This window comes from Colius striatus, chromosome 19 (genome assembly GCF_028858725.1).
Source record: "Colius striatus isolate bColStr4 chromosome 19, bColStr4.1.hap1, whole genome shotgun sequence".
Lineage (NCBI taxonomy): Eukaryota > Metazoa > Chordata > Aves > Coliiformes > Coliidae > Colius > Colius striatus.
Genome location: NC_084777.1, coordinates 1,020,841 through 1,035,013, shown reverse-complemented (window position 1 = coordinate 1,035,013; position 14,173 = coordinate 1,020,841). Strand labels below are relative to the sequence as shown.

At 60.6% G+C, this 14,173-nt stretch overlaps 4 protein-coding genes across 5 annotated transcripts; 1 reads left to right on the top strand and 3 right to left on the bottom strand.

Annotated features, from left to right (window-relative positions):
- Nucleotides 1–63: 63 nt before the first annotated feature.
- ARPC5L (actin related protein 2/3 complex subunit 5 like) lies at nucleotides 64–3,298 on the bottom strand. 2 transcript variants are annotated; one of them, XM_062011293.1, is made up of 4 exons: nucleotides 3,055–3,298; nucleotides 2,877–2,949; nucleotides 2,469–2,645; nucleotides 64–2,005 (listed from the first exon to the last, which is right to left on the bottom strand). In XM_062011293.1, the coding sequence occupies exons 1-4, from the start codon at nucleotides 3,192–3,194 to the stop codon at nucleotides 1,931–1,933; spliced, it is 465 nt and encodes a 154-aa protein (XP_061867277.1). In that variant the 5' UTR covers nucleotides 3,195–3,298; the 3' UTR covers nucleotides 64–1,930. The 2 variants fall into 2 exon arrangements, with proteins under 2 accessions (XP_061867277.1, XP_061867278.1); XM_062011294.1 differs by having other exon boundaries at nucleotides 64–550.
- A 213-nt stretch (nucleotides 3,299–3,511) lies between these two features.
- PPP6C (protein phosphatase 6 catalytic subunit) lies at nucleotides 3,512–6,514 on the bottom strand. Its single transcript, XM_062011772.1, has 7 exons — nucleotides 6,413–6,514; nucleotides 6,238–6,333; nucleotides 6,101–6,166; nucleotides 5,690–5,831; nucleotides 5,020–5,099; nucleotides 4,707–4,916; nucleotides 3,512–4,172 (listed from the first exon to the last, which is right to left on the bottom strand). Exons 1-7 carry the CDS (start codon nucleotides 6,485–6,487, stop codon nucleotides 3,924–3,926), a joined length of 918 nt encoding a protein of 305 aa, XP_061867756.1. The 5' UTR covers nucleotides 6,488–6,514; the 3' UTR covers nucleotides 3,512–3,923.
- Nucleotides 6,515–6,680: 166 nt separating this feature from the next.
- On the top strand, nucleotides 6,681–8,985 carry RABEPK (Rab9 effector protein with kelch motifs; the record flags this gene model as incomplete). Its single annotated transcript, XM_062011956.1, has 6 exons — nucleotides 6,681–6,942; nucleotides 7,027–7,179; nucleotides 7,316–7,477; nucleotides 7,948–8,097; nucleotides 8,231–8,380; nucleotides 8,620–8,985. Coding segments are annotated over 6 exons (1,158 nt in total), but the record flags the coding sequence as incomplete, so codon positions are not given.
- An 806-nt stretch (nucleotides 8,986–9,791) lies between these two features.
- Nucleotides 9,792–13,922, bottom strand: HSPA5 (heat shock protein family A (Hsp70) member 5). The gene is made up of 9 exons (XM_062011462.1): nucleotides 13,853–13,922; nucleotides 13,595–13,737; nucleotides 13,184–13,415; nucleotides 12,752–12,889; nucleotides 12,382–12,494; nucleotides 11,917–12,307; nucleotides 11,368–11,605; nucleotides 11,022–11,189; nucleotides 9,792–10,665 (listed from the first exon to the last, which is right to left on the bottom strand). Exons 2-9 carry the CDS (start codon nucleotides 13,708–13,710, stop codon nucleotides 10,106–10,108), a joined length of 1,956 nt encoding a protein of 651 aa, XP_061867446.1. The 5' UTR covers nucleotides 13,711–13,737; nucleotides 13,853–13,922; the 3' UTR covers nucleotides 9,792–10,105.
- Nucleotides 13,923–14,173: the final 251 nt, after the last annotated feature.

The window sequence follows — 14,173 nt, the reverse complement described above, 5'->3', positions numbered from 1 at the left end:
GCCTGTTGCTGGGCTGCTCCTGCCTGGGGCAAACTGGGGATGTAGCGAAAAATACAGAAGACACGTGATCCAGGAACTTTATTGATGCAGCAGGCACTTTACATTGCAACCAGCCCCCTGGTCCAACCAGTCCTTTGACCACACCTACAAAGCTCTGCTGAACTTCTGTGGCCACAGCTGCCTCTGACCCAGGGGCAGCCCCTGGAGCCCCACCTACCCCAAAGCAGCAGCTGGAAACACCAGTTCACTTAACAGCAGCAGGAGGCAGAGCCGTGCCTTCTCTCTGCCTGGTAAAGAAGGGAGCAAGAGCATGTCTTGGCTCCTGTGTCTGATAGTCAGAATATGCAGGAATACCTTTAGTCTCCCCCACCTCGGGGTAAGAGCATTCCAGGAGGAGGTGTCTGCAGTGTTTCAGTAGATTGCAATCGCTAGGAGATGGACCAGGGTCATTTTGGCTAATTCTTTCTTCTGAGTCCAAAACAGTCCTTCAAACAGTCTTTCGTGCTGTAAGAACTCTGACTATGGAGCCCAGTCCACCGACTGCCAGTGCCTGTGGGGATGGGAAAGGGAGAGGTTTCCCCAGTCACCGTGTGGTGCGAGGCAGCCGCTGCCTCACGGGCAAAGGGCGTCTGAAAAGAACAAGCGCTTCATAACAGAGGCGAGAGCTCTGCTACAAACTTACATCTCACACCCTGCAGCCTGGGACACTCCATCTGCTCCTACCCTCTGCTCTAAAGTCTCTAAAACAGTTAACTGGGGAAAAAGTTGCTTCCTCTGGCACTTGCAGCCACTAAAGACATTTGGAGTTGTTCTACAGAGCAGAGGTTTGCTCACACAGCCCCAGACCACATCACCACTCTCCACACTGGCTGCCCCTGCCCAGAGAGGGCCGTGCCTGGGCTGCTCCCCCTCGCTGGGTCCCTGCAGGGATTTATAGCACTAACCTGTGAGTGAAGGGACTGAAGGGCAGACAAAACCAAATACAATAACGTAGTAACCTCAATCTGGAGGGAAAAGCACCTTCTCCAAAGACTTTTGGATCTAGAGGAGGACACCAATGTGGTGTGTCAGGAATGGTGCAGAGTGCCTCACCTCCCATCTCCCTGCAGGGGAAAGGAGGAAGTTCCAGTGCCATCTGCACCCCTCCATGTGAATGTTGTATCCTTCTGAAGTCCAGAAGATGATGGATGTGGCTATGAAAAAGTAATTAAAGCTGACTGCTTAGTGAGGCGTGTTTGCAGAGATAATTCAGGCCCAGCCCAGGGGCTGTTACAGCATATGGCGTCAGAACAGTGGGCAGCAGTGAGACACCTCAGTGTCCCAGGGTATGGAGGAACACAAGTGTCACCCGCAGCAGAACCCACAGGCACTGCACCCGTGTCAGCGTTCCTGAGCCCTGGAGCTTACAGACCCAGGACAGACTGAACTGCTGCCCAGCAGCTGACTCCTCTCTGAGCAACACACACGTCCTACCAGTAGTGCCAAACAGCAGAACACAAACCTGGTTCCAAGCCCTGCCCAGCTGCCTGCAGACCTGCCTTGAAGAAAGAGGACGAGATGCTTCACCTGTGCCCACACACTGAGCACTGTCATCCTGCCAGTCAGGGGTGTTGTGTAACGCTGCCCACTGGCTGCACACACCCTTGGTGACCTAAAAACAGTCTCCAGTGGAAACAACAACAGAAAGAAAAACCAAGCAGAAACAGGTTCTTTGCTGTCCTAAGAAACTCCTTCCTCCTCCTCCTCCCGCCCTGTCCTGGATCTGCAAGGCAGTGACTGCTGCCAGGAGCTGGAATCACCCACACAGGTTGTGTCATCAGCAGTCACAGGACAGAACCCTTACGCTGGGAACACGACTGGTGCACAGGGAGCTGCAGTGTCCCGAGGGAACATCCGTCCTAGGAGCAGCCCTGACAGCCAGTGCTGCAGCTCAACCCTGCAGATGGGCAACACTTGCCTGGGATTCCTGCTGGGCAGTGACACGAGCAGCTGCTTCACCCTCGTCCTGCACAGAGGGAATGCTCAGCCACCAGCTGACCCCTGTCTCACCACTGGCATTTCACAGCAACACACAGACCAGAATCCTGGAGATCTCCAAAGCCTCTCCCTTGCAAAGAGCTTTGCTAAATCCCATTCCCAAGCCGTGACACATGCTGGGAGCAGCCCTCAGCTGAGAGAACTGCCAGACCTGAGCCAGCCTAAGCACCCAAGGCTTTGCTGCACCGTCCACCTGCCCCCAGCACCTTCTCCTCAGCAGGGCTGTGCTCGGGAGACACAGGAGAAGGCACAGCGTGGCCTCTGCTCTGCCCCTGGCTGAGGGTAAGCCTTGACATACAGACAAAAGCTTAATAAGTCCAAGAGACCAAAGACAAGTTCCCTTGTTCCTTGGGGCTGAGCCCCTGCCATCACCCGCTGCCGTGCAGGGACCCTGCAGAGCGTGGCTGAGCCCAGGCAGACCAAACACCTACCTTTTCATGCCACTGGAGTAATATTGCACTGCTGTTTTCTGTTGGCTTTTCAAATCCTTTATAAATGTACTTCATTAACAAGTCAATGCCATTCCCGTCCAAGGAGTTGACCGCTTGCTCTATTTCACTGCTTTTAAAAGACATGAGGACTTTCAGCATGGTTCCCTGCGCCTGCTCCTGCCAAGACAAGGGAAGGACGTGAGAACCAGGAGAGCTGGACACGGTCCCGAGGCGTGTGTCTGCTTAAGTGAGCTCGGAGGACCGGCAGCTGCGCCACGGGCCAGCTCGTTTCTGTGACCAAGGTGAGCGTTCTTCCCCTCAGGTTCCAGGGGAGGAGGAGGAGGAGGAGGAAGGGCACGGCCCGGCGGGGCTCGGCTGCCCCGGCCCGCCCGCCCCAGCCCCGGGTACCTTCATCGCCTGGTTCCTGCTGTTGACGGGCGAGCTCCGCAGCGCCGTGTGGAAGGCTCGGAGCGCGTCCCCTGTGCGGCCCAAGTCAAGGACTCAAACCGGTACCGGCCCCGCGCTCCTCACGCCGCGCTCCCGCCCGGGCCGCCCTGCGCGGGCCGCGGCCGCCGCCAAAGGATATCGCCTCAGCAGCGCCTCCACCTCGGGGCCGGCGTCGGGCTCGGCCGCCGCCGCCTCCTCGGGCTCCTCCACGAACCGGTTCTCGTCGTACTGGTCGATGTCGAGGCGGCGGAAGCGGGAGCTCAGCGTGCTGCGCGCCATGGCGGCGGCCCCGCAGCCCGGAACCGGAACCGGAACCGCCGCCCGCGCGGCGCGGGCCGGATCGGTGCTGAGGCGCGGGCCGGATCGGTGCTGAGGCGCGGGGATCGGTGCGGGGCGGTGCTGAGGCGCGGGAGGCGGTGCGGGGCGGTGCTGGGGCGCGGGGCGGGTCTGAGGCGCGGGGGGCGGGTCTGGGGCGCGGGGGGCGGTGCGGGGCGGTGCTGGGGCGCGGGGGGCGGTGCGGGGCGGGTCGGTGCGGATCGGCTCTGAGGCGCGGGGGCGGGCGCGGCGCGTTCGGGTTCAGCACAAACAACACGGGCTCTGGAAAATCAGAACAATTCCTTTAATGTACAAATTCCGCGTCTCGGGCCGGGGGGGTTTGACCGAGGAACGGGACCCGAAGCGGGAGGGGAACAGCCCTTCTGCCCCGGCGCCGCAGGCACAGGCACGGGCACGGCCCCAGCGCCGCGCGGGCGGGACTTTGCTGCTGAAATTGGTTAAAACTTAACAAAAACACACAAACGGAAAAGCTGAATGGGGGCCGGGCCCGGGGCTGCTGCGTGTGGCGGGGAGAAGGGAACGCGGCAGCCGAGCCGCGGCGGCACGGGGCCCAGCGCAGGCACCGGCACACGTACAGACATAACTTAAACACTGAGAAAGGCAAGAGGCAGCGTTTCAGCAGCAAAGTGCTCGGTAAAAAGTGTATTGTACAGGGCGAGGGCAGGCTGGGGCTCAGAGGAAGTACGGCGTGGTGGTGCGGGGCGGGATGACGCGCTCTGAGTCGGGCACGGCCCGGAACAGCTTCGGCTCCCGCGTGTTCACGTCCTTGAACACCATGATGGACGCGATGTTCCCGCAGCGGTAGCAGTAGTTGGGAGCTGACCACACCGTCACCAGCTTCTCGTCAAACATGAACTTGTAGCCCTCGTGCACCAGCTGGTGTGCCCTGCAGATCAGCTTCAGGTTGTTGATGTGAACGAACTGCCAAGGGAAGAGGGGAGGTCGCTTTCCTGCCGGCAGCTGCAGCCCCCGAGACAGCCCCGGCACACACACACACACACATACACACACACACACAGCCCCCCTGAGGAGCAAAAAGAGGCATTTTTCATCCTGTGTGGGTTTTGGGACGCTGGGGGTGAGGAAGTGCCCAGGCCTGGGCTGTGTGCAGGGGCTGGGACAGGCCGGGCTGTGTCAGCCCCGGGGCCGCTCGCTGCTGCCCCAAGCGACAGCTCCTGAGTCAGGAATTGCTCAGAAACACGACACTGTTATTTTTCTGCTAAATCCCGAGACAACATTCTCTACAAGCCCCAGCGAGCCAGGGTTAGTCTCACTGCATCCCCCTCTCCAAAGCCAGGGTCAGAATCACCGCGCTGGTGCTCCTGAACTCATCTTTTTGCAGCTGGCTCGAGGGGCCCTTCTCCAGCAGCGTGACCTGCTGGCAGGGCCTGGCAAGGAGAGCTCCTCCCTCAGCCCCTGCCCCGGGCACTCGCCCCACACCCGCTGCGTCGTTACCTCGTTGGTCACCTTGGCCCCGAAGAGCCAGCCCGCGCCCCGTGGGCTGATGGCCCACGTGTCCACGTCCTCGGGGTCAGACCACACCAGGTCACAGAAGGCGCCTTTGTGGGGAATCTCCTGGTTGCGCTCGATGGTTCGGATCTGATCCAGCGTCTTGATGTCAGGGGAGAGGCCGCCGTGCACACACAGGATCTGCTCGTCTATGAGCTGCAGGGACACACGGGGTGACGCTCAGCGCAGAGCGCGCCGGGCGGCCCTGCAGGCGCCAGGGCCCTGCGCCACGGCAGCGGCGCGCCTGCGGCTCACTCACGGCTGCTATGGTGAGCATGTCGAACACTTTGGTGCAGTATCTCCAGGCGTTAGCGTTCCCGTATTTGGTTTGGCACTCGTCTGTCAGAGGGAGAGACACGCTTGGCTGTTACCAGCTCGGGAGGCGCTGGGACGGGGAGAGCAGAGGCACACACAGCAGCGCTGGGGCGTGAGGAAAGGCCTGTGGGGAGGTGCAGGGCCCCAGGGGCAGCCCTGGCTCGCCGCACAGGCCCAGCCAAGCCCCTCGTGGCAGAGCTCACACAGCGGTGCTGGGCATGGGGCAGGGTTCAGGGGCTGGTCCCTGCCACACAGAGGGGGCTGCAGGGCTCCGTGCAAGCTGCCAGGGCAGCACTTTCCCAGCCACCCACGGACACGTCACCCAAAAGACAGCAGGGTACAGGCACCATCCAAAGCACATCTGGTACAAACAAACACATGCTCTGCCTCTAAAACTGACTGTGGCACCAAAAACCAAACCAGAACTCCAGATGCTGAAGGCAAGGAGCAGCAGGACCTGGACTGACACACTCCTGCTGCAGTGAGCGCATCAGCACACAGCAATGCCCAGGGACCTGAGCCTGCTGCACCGGGCAGGGCTCCCCCAGGGAAGGATCCCACGCTCGGTGTCACACCTTCAGCCCCCTCCTGGGTCCCTCTGCAGACAGACTCACCGTAAAAGCCGTACACCTGTGTTATCTGCCTGCTCTCGTGGTTGCCTCGCAGCAGCGTGATGCGGTCCGGCCACTTCGCTTTCAGTGCCAGCAGGTAAGTGAAAGTCTCGAGACTGTAATAACCTCTGTCTACAAAGTCCCCCTGCAAGCCAGAAACACGGGTGCGTGGGGAAACAGCCCAAGAACAGAAGGCAGAGCGGCACTTCCATCCCCAGTGCACGGCAGTGCGAGGAGCCTGGCGCCGGAGGGACCCCGCAGGGACCCCCGCGGGGGCTCAGCTCGGCACGGCCCCGGCGCTCAGGCGCAGCCGAGGCTCCCTTCCCGCGGCCCTTCCCTTCCCCCCGGTCCGGCCCGAGCCTCGGCCCGGCTGCGGCGCGTTTAACGGGCCCCGGCTGGCGGCGGCGCACGCACCATGAAGATGTAGTTGGTGTCGGGGACCTGGCCGCCAGTCCGGAACAGCTCGCACAGGTCATAGAACTGCGGAGAGAAGCGGCGGCGTGAGGGCCGCGGGCGCGGGCGGGCCCCGGGGCCGCGCCGCGCCGCGTTACCTGCCCGTGGATGTCCCCGCAGACCGTGACGGGCGTGGACACGGGCTGCACGTTGGACTCCTCCAGCAGCAGGTCGCACACGTAGTCGCAGAGGCGCTGCGGGAGAGGAGCGGGTGAGCCCCGGCGCCGGCCCGGCCCGGCCCTCCCCGCCGCCCCCCGCCCGCCGCGGCCGCACCTTGAGGTCGTTCTCGGGCAAGTACTTGCAGAGCCGCGCGATCTCCACGTACTTGTCCAGGTCCAGCGGCGCCATCTTGGACGGCGGCTCGGGGCCGGAAGCGGAGCCCGGCGCTTCCGGGGAGCGGCGCGCGCCGCCGACGTCGGCGGAAGCGCGGGGCCGCTTCCGGCAGCCACTTCCGGCGGCGCCGCCCCCGCGCGGGCCCGTCCCGCCATGGCGCCGCCGCCGCCGCCCGCGCCCGGCCCGGCCCGGCCCGCCGTGGCCCCGCTGCCGCCCGGGCGCCGCCCGCAGCCGCGCCGCTGGTGAGGTGGGGGGATGTCCGCGGGGCGCGGCGCGGCACGGCGCGGCTGAGGCCGCCTCTCACTGCCGCAGGTACCGCCTGTCGCCGCGCGGGGACCGGCCCCGCGGCCGCGTGGGACACGGCTGCCTGTTCCTGCCACCCGGCCCCGGCCCTGGCCCCGGCCGCGTCCTCCTCCTGGGCGGCGCCGACCCCGCCGGCGCCTTCGCGGACGCGCACTTCGTGGAGCTGGGTGAGGGTGGCGGCGGGGGTGGGCAGGTCGAGGGGAGTTGCACGGGGCCCGGAGCCGCCGCCGACCGCGCTCCCGGCCCCGCAGGCGCGCTCCGCTGGGCCCCGGCGGGCTGGACCGGGCTGCGGCCGCGCTACGAGCACGCGACCTTCCTGGCCGCCGCCGCTCCCCCGCGCCTCTGGGTGTTCGGCGGCGCCGACCCGGCAGGGAACCGGAGCTGCGTGCAGGTGCTGGACCCGGGTGAGTGCCCCGGGAGGCCGCCCGGGTGGCGGGCTCGGCCCCTTGCCCCGCTCCCCGGTGGCGGCCGTTCCGCAGCGGGGAGGGCGGCACCTTCCCTGTCACCGTGCCGAGGGCTTTGATGAAGTGTCTTAACCAGAAACAGGGAGCTGGGAGAGTCCCGTGGTGAGCGGGGAGCCGCCGCTGCCCAGGACGTTCCACACCTCCACCGCGGCCATCGGAGCCCGTCTGTACGTGTTTGGAGGGGGAGAGAAAGGAGCAGAGCCCGTGAGGGACCAGCGGCTTCACGTGTTTGACACAGGTACCTCTGGGGGCTCGAAGAGGCCTCACAGCCAGCAGCTGCACGGGATGTCTGCGCTTCACCTGCGGTTGGAGAAGGGCTGTTGGGCCCCTGCTTTGGCTCCAAGTTTCAATGGGGTTGGATGTCCTGGCTGCTGACCAGCACCTCTGTTTATGTGGTCACTAGGGGACTGTAAAGCCCTGGGGAGTGCCATGGGAAAAGCAGGGGCTTGTCACACTGCCCAACAGTGAGCTCCTTTCCCATGGCCTGTGCTGTGTGCTCTGTCAGAGCTGTGCCCATTGTTCCTACGGCCCCTGGGCCCCACAAGGCATTTGCTTTCCAGTTGGAATCCATCCCAGACGGCCTCCAGAGCTCTGTCAGTGCTCTGTCTGCCTGGTGCTGTGTGGCAGTGGCTCTCAGCAGGGCTCTGGGCTCACTTCTTTGGACAGCTCCCAGAGTTTCTTCCTAACACACCTGTGTCCCATTTGCAGGCACCTTGAGCTGGTCCCAGCCAGCCACTCGTGGTGATCCCCCCTCTCCCCGGCATGGGCATGTCGTGGCTGCAGTTGGCACCAAGCTCTTTGTCCATGGAGGTTTAGCTGGTGACACGTTTTACAGTGACCTGTTCTGCCTGGACACCAGTGAGTGTGGGCTGGGGCAGGGCAGGGCAGGATCTGCTCTGGGCTGGCTTTGACTTGGGGTTTGTGTGTGTGAAAGAACCAAAGCTGTGGGGTTGTAGTGCTGAAGCACAGAGCTGTTGTGTTCCTCCCACAGATGACATGAGGTGGGTGAAGGTGTCAGCCACCGGTGATGTGCCAGGAGCTCGGGCATCCCACTCCTCAGCTGTCTTCAGGGACCACGTGTACATCTTTGGGGGAATAGGCCTGGAGGGGACACTAGACACTACGTACAAGTATCACACAGGTAGGGAGGCTTCTCTCAGCTCTGAAGGGTAAATGCTGCTCTATTGGAACACAGATTAACCCCCCCTTGCTGGGGCTTCCCCCCGCTGGTCAGTGTCAGTGCCCTGGAGTTACACGAGCACAAGGCCAAACGCTCTGTGATGTTGGAGCCTGTCTAGTTAGTGAGGTCACTGTCCCAGGGTGCTTTTTAGGCCTATGCACCTGCATTTAAAGCCATGAGTGTCTGTCTTTGCACTGCAGAGCAGCAGCAGTGGACACTCCTGCAGTTTGATTGCCCACTGCCCGCTGGGAGACTGGACCAGGCCATGTGTGTCATCCCCTGGCACGTGGGTGAGAGCCAGGAGGCAGCAGCTGCCCCCAGCATGAGTGAAGCCAGGGCAGGGGGGGACCAAGCTGCTCCCCTCCAGAACAGCCCCGAGCAGGGCTCTGACGCTGCTGTTGTGCACCTGCTGCTGGTGTTTGGGGGGATGAACATGCAGGGGGAGATGTACGCGGACTGCCTGGTCACTCTGCTTGAGTAGCCTTTGCTGATGGTTTTGTAATCCTGTCAGATTAAAGTCATTCCTTCCAATAAACTCAGTTCTTGCCCTCCCCGGGGTGTCAGGAGCTGCTGCAGCCCTGGGTGCTGTGTCTGAGGCAGGGGGTGACATTCAGCACGGCTTTACCTGTGCTACTGCTGCACACCAGCCTCTGTGGAGGTCTGGGGTGTGCTGGGACAGCTTTCCCCTGCCAAAGCCGCTGGTACAGCTGCCACACAACAAATGTTCCTGTAGACTTTTGGCTACAGACACTTTTGTCTGCAAGGTCACAGTGTTACCTGGAAACAAAGATGTGCTGGGGGATGATCCAAGTTTCATCTGTCACTGCATCACAGAGGAGTGAAGGAAAAGCAGAACCTCTGCCCTAGAGCAGGGACAGGAGGAACTGCTGAGTGCTGTGAAGACAGGGCAGCAGGCACCACCTCAGCTCCTTCTGTGCTCTGTTCCCTTTCTTACCCAGTTCCAGAGGGGATACAAACACTGAGTTCTAAGGAGGCTCTTTAAAAAATACAATGTATGAGGTTCAGGCTCCTTTTCAGTCCATGAATCTCATCTGTTGTCTCATGGGAGACTCTAATAAAGCTCCTACAAACAGCTTTAATGCTGCAGGAGAGTTGGTTGACCCAGTTGCTCACATGCTTTGCAGTTAAGTTCCCCTCAGATGCACAGGGCCCTGTGACAGCTGAGAAGCTGCCTCTCCAGGAGCAGCTCAGCACCACTGCAGCTTTCACACCTCCATCTCCTCCTTCCCTGCTCTCCCTACCAAAGGACCCCAGACCAGCTCAGGGCAGGGTTGGTGCCTTCAGACACCCCCACGCTCAGGTGTAACCCCCACCCTGGTACCCAGCAACAAAACCACAAGCTAGAGCCAAGTCCAGTGTAAATAACAAATTTATTGTGGTCACTTCAGGTAGAAAAGTTCTACACCAAATCCACATGACGAGTTGTTAAATAGAACACTGCCACTGCTTCTAACCCCCCTCTGCATTTACACCCCCCCCACTGCCCTCCCCAGACACCGAGCAACTGCTAATGAAAAGCAGGATACAGCCACTTTGGGCTAGCGGTTCCAGCTCCACTCTCGAGTGAAGATTCAGAGTTACATTCCAAATTCAGAGTTCAATATTTTAAACAAGTGTTCCTGAGTCCAATATATACACACACAGCACATTCAGAGCCACCAGTATCTACAACTCGTCCTTCTCTGCGGCCTCCTCCTCGCCCGGGGGAGGGCCTGCGCTGCCGTAGAGCTTGCTGACGATGGGCTGAACCACTTCCTCCAGCTCCTTCTTTTTCGCTTTGAAGTCTTCAATGTCTGCGTCTTGGTGGCTCTCGAGCCACTCAATCTTCTCCTCTACTGCTTTCTCGATGGTTTCTTTGTCATCAGAAGACAGCTTCCCCCCGAGCTTCTCCTTGTCCCCAATCTGGTTCTTCAGGGAGTAGGCGTAGCTCTCCAGCTCGTTCCGGGCATCGATGCGCTCCTTCAGCTTCTTGTCTTCCTCCGCGAACTTCTCGGCGTCGTTGACCATCCTCTCGATCTCCTCGGGCGTCAGGCGGTTCTGGTCGTTGGTGATGGTGATCTTGTTCTTGTTGCCGGTGCCTTTGTCCTCGGCCGTGACCCGCAGGATGCCGTTCACATCGATCTCGAAGGTGACTTCGATCTGCGGGACGCCGCGAGGGGCCGGAGGGATCCCCGTCAGATCGAACGTTCCCAGCAGATGGTTGTCCTTGGTCAGGGGCCGTTCACCTGAGACACACAATGAGGTACAAGTTGCTCCCAGCTGCTCTTTGTGGAACCACAAGCTATGTGCTTTTGAAAGGTGAGGCTGCAATTCCAAGCTCTGCAGACACACCCACCCATCCCCCCTTTACTGAGGGGCTCTTCTAAAGAAGAGCAGGAAAAGACACATCAGCAAAGAGTCTTGGTGAGCACTTTGGGTGCAGATCAAGCAGCCTCAGAGCAGCTTGGGGAAGCTGGCACTGTCACCCAGCTCTTCTCCAGGAGATGCCCACCCAGAAATACCTACAGCCTTTGTGGCAAGACAGTAGCAAGTCCTACAGGCAGGTTCCAGCTGTCACACAGCCACCACAGGGGACACTCACCTTCGTACACCTTGATGGTCACAGTTGGCTGGTTGTCAGAAGCTGTGGAAAAGATCTGAGACTTCTTTGTGGGAACAACAGTGTTTCTTGGGATCAGTTTAGTCATTACACCTCCAACAGTCTCTATGCCGAGGGTCAGAGGGCAGACATCAAGCAACACCAAGTCACCTGTAACAGAGCAGGGACAAGACTGATGAGACTTCAACACCCCATCACAGCAAACAGGATCCTGAGGCCTCAGAAGCACAGAACTCCTTACAGCCTGCAGCAGAAGTTGTGCTGCTGTGTCAGTAACTGAACCCCCCTGTTCAGAGCCAGCACTCCTAGGGGCACAGGGGGCTTTTACCTGTATCCTGGTCCCCAGAGAGAACTCCAGCCTGGACGGCAGCGCCGTACGCCACGGCCTCGTCTGGGTTGATGCCCCGAGAAGGCTCCTTCCCATTGAAGAACTCTTTCACCAGCTGCTGGATTTTGGGGATGCGAGTGGAGCCACCAACAAGGACAATCTCATCAATGTCAGACTTCTTTAGGTCAGAATCTTCCAGAACTTTCTGAACAGGCTTCATAGTGGAACGGAACAGGTCCTGTGGAGACACAACACACCCAGGACTGAGGCTGGATCCCCCATGCCCAGACTCTGAATTACACAGCCTTGGGGTACAACTGCTGTAGGAGGAACAGCAACAGTCCCACATGCCCAGCCCTGGTGAGGCCTCAGCTGTCATCACCACACACAGCCCCAGCCACCCTGGTGAGAAGCAGCTGCCTGCTCTACTCTTCAGTGCAAGCAGGGAGTTATTTATACCCCACGGAGCAGTGTGACAGCATGAAATACTGCACATGCACAGGGCTCAGCTAGAGCTGAGGAGATGTAACTTTACCTTCCCAAACTTACCATGTTCAGCTCCTCAAACTTGGCTCGAGTAAGTGTCTCTGAGAAATCCTCTCCTTCAAAGAAGGATTCTATTTCAATTCTAGCCTGGTGCTGGGATGACAAGGCTCTCTTTGCTTTCTCCACTTCCCGTCTTAACTTCTGCACAGCTCTGTTGTCCTTCCTGACATCTTTTCCAGTTTTCTTCTTGTAGAGCTTGATGAAGTGTTCCATCACACGTTGGTCAAAGTCTTCTCCACCCAGGTGAGTGTCACCATTGGTTGCCACTACTTCAAAGACTCCGTTGTCAATTGTGAGGAGAGAGACATCAAAAGTTCCCCCACCCAAGTCGAACACCAGGATGTTCTTTTCGCCCTCTCTCTTGTCCAGTCCGTAGGCAATGGCAGCAGCTGTTCTGTAGAGCAACAGCCTGATCAGAAACCTGTGGCCCCAGCAGATCCCTGGGGCAGGAGGGGTCGGGCTACTCACGGCTCGTTGATGATCCGCATCACGTTCAGCCCCGCGATGGTGCCCGCATCCTTGGTGGCCTGGCGCTGGGCGTCGTTGAAGTAGGCTGGCACTGTCACCACGGCGTGGGTCACCTGAGCAGGCAGGGAGTGGTGCAGTTGTGTTAGAGAATTGAGAGAAAAGTACTCAGCTTGTAAATCCCCAGAGAATGCTGGGAACAAGCAGCCCATTGTTCTTGAAAGACCAGGGATGAGCCACCCATCAGCTGAGCCCACCCAGCTGGGCTGCCCAAGGGCCAGCAGCACCCAGCAGAGTTTAGGATTGGCTGCAAGGCTGGTTCACAGACTCAGCCCACCCATCTCAGCTCTTCCTAGGAGTGCTCATGACTTACCTTCTTCCCCAAGTAAGCCTCTGCAGTCTCCTTCATCTTTGTCAGGACCATAGCAGAAATTTCTTCAGGAGCAAATGTTTTTGTCTGTCCACCTCCAACATCAACTTGAATATGGGGCTTGGCTTTCTTCTCAACCACCTGCACAGAACCACGTATACTGTCTCATTCAACAGGTCACAGCAACATTCCCACTTGTGCAAGTGTTTCCTTCCCTCTACAGATTAAGCAAAGCCTCTACATAACAAGATGTATCTTAGACACTAATCCAAGGAGTTGTTGTCTTTGCCCCCCAGCCACAGCGCTGCCCCTCACCCCTCTCAGGAGGGCTGGGGAACTGCAGACTTGCTCAAGGGGCACCGTGACTCGGTGGCCCTTTCTGATCATCTATTGTAAGTCTCCCTGTCACCATCTACCCCCCCGTTCAGGGCCCACCTTGAAGGGTAGGTACTTGATGTCCTGCTGCACAGATGGGTCGTTCCAGGTGCGGCCGATGAGCCGCTTGGCATCGAACACAGTGTTCTCGGGGTTGGATGTAAGCTGGTTCTTGGCAGCATCCCCGATCAGGCGCTCCCCCTCGGGCGTGAACGCCACGTAGGACGGCGTGATGCGGTTCCCCTGGTCGTTGGCGATGATTTCCACGCGGCCATTCTTGAACACGCCAACGCTGGGAGGGGGGAGCAGGGCCTTCAGGAGGCGCCGGGGCCTGCACGAACCCCTCCCCCCATTCTGCTCCTCCCTTCCCCGGCCCCGCAGCCCGCTCCATCCCCGCCTTCCGCGCCCCGAGGCCCGGCATTCCCCACGGGCCCGCTTCCCCTCCCCCCGCGGCCCCGCTTCCTCACGCACCAGGAGTAGGTGGTGCCCAGGTCGATGCCCACCACCGTGCCCACGTCCTCCTTCTTCTCCTCGTCCTCCGCCCGCGCGGAGCTCAGCAGCAGCAGCGCCCACAGCAGCCGCCTCATCGTGACCAACCGCTCGCCCGCGCCGCCCTGACGAGAAGCCGCCGGTTACTAAACGAAGGCGCCACGTACGCCGCTGCCCGCCCGCCCGCCCCCCGCCGCCGTCCCCCGGCGCAGGCCCCGGGCCCGGCCCCGCCGCACTCACCAGCACACGCACCCCGCTCCGCGCTAACGGCCGCCGCTCAGCGGCCAGGCCGCGCCGCCCGCCCTTATATACCTTCCGGTACTCCTTCGTGGAGCCTCGCCATTGGCTGCAGCGCCCTCGCTGGAGCCTCGCCATTGGTTGGCCGCTACTAAGCTGTCCTTCCGTGATTGGCGGGAAGCCGGCGGTGCCCGTGACAAGCCTGGCGCGCCCCCTTCCTGCCGCCCCATTGGCTCGCACCGGCGGCGTCGCGGACCTATCAGCGGAGAAGCGTGAGCCAAGCGGAGGGAGCCCATTGGCTGGGGGCGGCCGCCATGGCGCGGC

Bases quoted from the DNA above. Each gene is read 5' to 3' on its own strand.
- HSPA5 (XM_062011462.1), bottom strand. From the start codon at position 13,710: ATGAGGCGGCTGCTGTGGGCGCTGCTGCTGCTGAGCTCCGCGCGGGCG. The intron at 12,495-12,751 runs GTAAGTCATGAG...CTGCCTGCTCAG, and splicing joins AGGCTTACTTGGGGAAGAAG to GTGACCCACGCCGTGGTGAC. The intron at 11,190-11,367 runs GTAAAAGCCCCC...GCTCTGTTACAG, and splicing joins CTCTGGGGACCAGGATACAG to GTGACTTGGTGTTGCTTGAT.
- PPP6C (XM_062011772.1), bottom strand. From the start codon at position 6,487: ATGGCGCCGCTGGACCTGGACAAGTACGTGGAGATCGCGCGGCTCTGC. The intron at 6,334-6,412 runs GTGCGGCCGCGG...CCTCTCCCGCAG, and splicing joins TGCCCGAGAACGACCTCAAG to CGCCTCTGCGACTACGTGTG. The intron at 5,832-6,100 runs GTGCGTGCGCCG...TCTGGCTTGCAG, and splicing joins ACACCAACTACATCTTCATG to GGGGACTTTGTAGACAGAGG.
- ARPC5L (XM_062011293.1), bottom strand. From the start codon at position 3,194: ATGGCGCGCAGCACGCTGAGCTCCCGCTTCCGCCGCCTCGACATCGAC. The intron at 2,950-3,054 runs ATATCCTTTGGC...CTTGGGCCGCAC, and splicing joins GTGGAGGCGCTGCTGAGGCG to AGGGGACGCGCTCCGAGCCT. The intron at 2,646-2,876 runs GTACCCGGGGCT...TTGTCTTGGCAG, and splicing joins GCAGGAACCAGGCGATGAAG to GAGCAGGCGCAGGGAACCAT.